The sequence below is a fragment of the Montipora capricornis genome, chromosome 12 (genome assembly GCF_036669925.1).
Source record: "Montipora capricornis isolate CH-2021 chromosome 12, ASM3666992v2, whole genome shotgun sequence".
Taxonomy (NCBI): domain Eukaryota; kingdom Metazoa; phylum Cnidaria; class Anthozoa; order Scleractinia; family Acroporidae; genus Montipora; species Montipora capricornis.
The window spans coordinates 13,286,972-13,291,971 of NC_090894.1; the positions used below are offsets into that span (position 1 = coordinate 13,286,972).

The following is a 5,000-nucleotide window of genomic DNA, read 5'->3' on the forward strand; positions in this document are numbered from 1 at the left end:
CGAAGGAAACAAGAAGGAAGCTCATCGAGGCCAATTATTTTTGTCCTTCCTTCGCCAGGGTTCTTCTTCTCGCCTCAGGGAAACAGTGGGACACTGAGAAAGGTAGCTCTGGTCTTCCCATCATTTAAGGAACGTAGCAATAAATTCCTCAGGTGTCATGTCATCTTTAACTCCATTTGTTTTCTTCAATGGCTCCACCGATGGTTTTGGTAATAAAGCTTTCCTTGAGATTTCAAGTCTCCCCGAATGCTCGTCCCGTCCGAGGTACTTGACATCTACGGTATCTCCAACTTTCATTTTCAGCTGTTTCGGATTATAAACCTAAGAGAGAAAGAAAAGAAAGCAGTAGGCAGTGTTCTTTTCGTGGGGCGTGTCCAATTGATAAGAGGGCATCTCAGGGAAAACCCCCTTTAGCAATCTTAAGATCAAAAAGCTTCGTCAAACCTTATCAGTGATTTCATAGAGTGTTTTTTTTTCTTTGTTTGTTTGTTTGTTTTTTTTGCGGTTCTTCTTTTCTTTTTTAACAGAGTTGTCGCTATGACCTAACTTCGATAACAAAAGAGACGATCTAAACGAATTCTTAATAAAGTAAATAGCATTTATTATAAAAATAACTGTCTCAGTGAAAGAGGGGATTTTCGGGGCCCGTGAAACAAGGGATAAATTCGCACATGTGGCAGTTAATAAAATCCCAGAGGGGAACCATCTCAATGAGCGTCGAAAGAGAAAATTCAAGACTACCAAGAGTTCCTCTTGCTTATTGGCAGAGCCTACGATGTTCGGATTTCGAATCCAACGGCTCAACCACTTGGCTACGACGCTGCTCCGTTTTCATGACATTTTTAACCGTATAAATGTTTTCTCGTGCGAGGAATGCACAAGATATACGCAAAAGAGTGTTATCAGAGATCTGACGCGTGGACGTAATTCTGTCCTTAAGACGAACAGAATGACGAATTGTTCCATTCATAGCCATTGTAAATAGGACAACAGCCGAGCTAACGTTTTTATTTCACTTACTATGCATAGCCATTGTAACTAGACGGCAGTTGTTTCCATTTTAGTTTCATATAGTTTCTTGATCTAGAGCAATGTTTCGTCAAGTTTTCACATAATTCAGTTTTGTGAAGCAAGGATTAAAACTCAATCAACTATTTATCATTAGAATCACCCAACTGGTGGACTAATGCAAATCCTGGATTTTGATTGGATACGCTACTAGAGGACTATTAGTAATAGTCTTCGAGTAGCGAAAAGCGTGACGCTTTCTTTCGTTTTATTCCCAAATAAATATATTTTGAACTTGCATTTGCTAACTTTATTATTGCCTTTTCTGTCCGACTAGTTAGCAGTAGTCAGCAATGGGAGCGAACCTCGTAACCAGGACCTTTTCCCTTCAGCGAAGGGAAGGATCCTGGAAACGAGGATGCAATTCGCTACTTGCACAATCCCATAATGCAATCCGTATTGGGGGGCTCTTTACATAAAAACAATGGATATCCTGTTCACTGAAACATGATTCAGTCCCAAGAGTCAATAACTTGTACTGTATTTATGTAAAGAACCCCCCAAAACCGATTGCATTATGGGATTGTGCAAGTTGTGAATTGGACCTTGATGCAACTTCAGCAAATATCATTCCAAAATTAGTTTAAAAATATTTTGTTGACTCACTCTGCTGTGATCCATCTCGCGCACGTGTAGCAACACAGTGGGTGTGTCTGGGAGCAGCTCCACCATAACACCATACTCCCTGAAAAAAAAATCGCTTAGACACCAACTGATTCACTCAAAATGAATGATCGATAACCAATTGATTGGATAATTGATTGATTGATTGATTGATTGATTGATTGATTGATTGATTGATTGATCATCGATTGATTGATTCATTGATTGATTGGTGTTGATTGATCGATTGATCGATTTGCTGGTACACCAACGAATCTCCTTTGTTTCAATACAAATAAGCAAAGACAAATTAATTAAGGAGCGGGCATGAGATACTATTTTTGAAATGCATACAAATGAAATTTGTAGCATTCACTGACCTCACTTCGACAATCTTTGCAGTGTATTTCTCACCAACTTCAAGAATTTCTGTCCAATGGTCCTGGAAAAAGCAACGTTACATCGTTTAAAGTCAACTCTGATTACAACGGATGATGATGGAAAGGATGTTGCCGGAGAGAAAACATACTAATGATGATGATCATGATCATCATGATCATGATGATGACGGCATGTGTGGATTACTTCGAAAACTGAGTAACGAAAGGAAAACTTATCGAAAAAGAGTAGAAGAGTAGAGAACTGGCATTGCACTCAACCAAAGTATGACGGAAATCACAAAAACAGAAGCTGTGACACATTGGTGGAAGAAGAGACGCTTTATCTACATTCCAACCCGGTCACAATAATCTTTTTTTTTTTTTGGCTTCAGACCGTGGAAACCCTGCACTTGTGGATTCGAGTGCTGTCTGTAAATGATACATACGTCTTCGGAGGTGAGATCACTGATCTTCGCCATTGTTTCCTGCAGAGCTTTCGCGTTTGGAGCAAAAACAGAGAATTGCTCTTCTTCAACTCTGCTGATGGTTGCACCTTAAAAGAAAAAAAAATCACATCCGCGAGTGAAGGGGCAGTTAGGAAATGATCCTGGTTGGATGTCGTCCTCCCTCTTTTCACGCGCGTGACAACCCACCCTCGCGCGTTTAGAATCTCGTGTCTGATATTTTCCCTCCTTCACTATCAGCCATTTTGTGTTTGAAAGTCACAATCGACAGATACTATTAAACAGAAAAATCAAACCTGTCTCTTCTTGGAGATTTCTTATCGTCAAACCTGCAACTCCCACCAGCTTTTTGCTTTTAGCTTGAGGAAGAAATACACTTGCTAATCGAGGAAAGAAATATTTAGAAGAAAAATTAGATTTTCTTTCTAATTTTTAAAATGTTTGAAAACGTTTCTGCAAAACCCTTCTAACCAGGGTGTTTGTTAATTTGCGAAGGGTTTTAAATTCACTGAGATTATAAGCAGTCAAGCGGTGAAGGTTCGAAAAAATTCCAAATGAAAGGCAGTCTGATAATTTTACAAAATTGAAAAAAGCACGGTATTTCAACGATTCGAACTCAGTTCTCTCGCACTGTAAGAACTCCAATGAAAATTCAACCAACGACGCTTACACCCCGAAATACTTTTTGCATTTTTAAGAATTCAACGGAAATGGGTTCTTATCACACTTAATGTGGCCTTGATGTTTTGAAATAGGTATTTGGACTTTAAATCTGAGTCGGAAGAACAACGATGGTCTGATCTAAAGATCGCGGGCTCAATTTCCAAACTGGTCCTGGGATTTCTAGCGCAGCATTTAAAAACCCAGACCAAAACGCCGTTTATCAGCGCCATTTGAAATGGCTGCCAAAACATGCCAGTTATTGAGTGATCCGAAAATCTTGACCGGTTGCCGACCATTCAGACACAGCGTGTCTTCAATTACCTAAGGCCGGAGTGTTTTCTTTGGGTTTTTCCCTGGGTTTACTTTGACATTCTTCGATGACATCCAGAACTTTCATTCTGTCCTCTGTTAACAGAATACACAAACACCACAAAAGTCAAATCCTGAAAAAAATCATTGGAACACGCACCTTGGTGCTCCTTTACAAACTTGACTAAATTTTGGAAACATTTCCAGTCGGGCACTTCAACATAAAATAACTATTTACTGAGGTTTCAATAAGTACCGATGGCCAACAAACCTAAGATAAAAATTCATTTCGACAATGACAACAGTCATTTACTCTACGAATTGATGGTGTGCAGGGATGGCGCAGTGGTGAGAGCACTCGCCTCCCACCAATATGTCCCGGGTTCGATTCCCAGACTCGGCGTCATATGTGGGTTGAGTTTGTTGGTTCTCTTCTCTTCACCGAGAGGTTTTCTCCGGATACTCAGTGGTTAGGGCGCTTGCCTTGAAATCCGGAGATCCCGGGTTCAAGACCCGCTCTGACCATTCGCTGAACTTGTTCCTTGTTGTCCCTGGTTCAATTTCCCAGCTGCACTTGTAAATAGCCAACTGGTTTGCCTCCGGCCAGTTGGGATTCTTAACAGTTGTTGTTGTTGTTGTTGTTGTTGTTGTTCTATTCCGTCGTTTCGTTGATTGTGTTTCATTGGCCCTGAAAAGCCCCTATGGGGAGTGGTCAATTAAGCTGGTCCTGGTCCTGGTCCGGTCCAGTCTTGTCTTATCTTGTCCTCTCCTCAAAAAATCAAAAGTGCTCCAGCGCTAGAAGACTAGAGTACTCAAACGAGCCGCCAACATCAAATTTTATTGAAATCCCTTCATTTAAGTTCCCATAGAAATTTTTGGGGAGTGGTAAACAACCATACCCTACCCTCGCCTCCCTGGCAACCACACATACCTGTAGCTTTGTGAACAGCCTCTTCTACAATATGTAGAGGTAGTCCAGGGATCTTAAAGTCAGCCTGTCACAGAAAATTTTTAAAAATTAGCCCTTGGACGTATACGGTCAGTGACACCACAACCACTCTACACAGGTCCATAAACAGATCCACGTGCCTGCAAAGCGGTGATTCCATCCCTGCTTCCAGCCAGTTTGAAGTCCATATCTCCCATGAAGTCTTCGATACCCTGAAATCGAATTCAAATTACTTCATGATACTGTAATTCTCATATCGCGATATTTCAGTTGTATTATCACAAGAACAAACAAGATTGGAACTAAAGGCAGTAGTAAATGGAGAAGATACACCCAACACACTTTTCTTTGTTTTACATAGGAAATTATATTAAAATTAAAAAAAATAAAAACAAATAAAGAAATAAAATTTCAATTGCATTAGAGCTGCAAGCTCGCTAGATACGTGAAATCTTTCAGACACAAAACGGAAGTCACATATTTGCGCAAAGCATTCGCCCTTGTCACACGGCGGCCATCCTGTCCCGGGAGACCAAAAATGCTTTGTTTTACCACGCCAAGCCT

General features: G+C 40.5%; 1 protein-coding gene across 2 annotated transcripts in view; it reads right to left on the bottom strand.

Moving 5' to 3' along the window:
• LOC138026807 (polyribonucleotide nucleotidyltransferase 1, mitochondrial-like) overlaps positions 1-5,000 on the bottom strand; it is an 18,895-nt gene that overhangs the window by 669 nt on the left and 13,226 nt on the right. For both annotated transcript variants that reach the window (XM_068874261.1, XM_068874262.1), the window contains 8 exons: positions 4,577-4,648; positions 4,419-4,482; positions 3,500-3,583; positions 2,812-2,895; positions 2,498-2,604; positions 2,052-2,113; positions 1,675-1,753; positions 1-321 (listed from right to left, as the gene is read on the bottom strand). The exon at positions 1-321 is cut by the window's left edge and continues 669 nt beyond it. In XM_068874261.1, the coding sequence (XP_068730362.1) occupies positions 121-321; positions 1,675-1,753; positions 2,052-2,113; positions 2,498-2,604; positions 2,812-2,895; positions 3,500-3,583; positions 4,419-4,482; positions 4,577-4,648 (753 nt within the window). In that variant the 3' untranslated portion in view covers positions 1-120. The remainder of the gene's footprint in view (positions 322-1,674; positions 1,754-2,051; positions 2,114-2,497; positions 2,605-2,811; positions 2,896-3,499; positions 3,584-4,418; positions 4,483-4,576; positions 4,649-5,000) is intronic.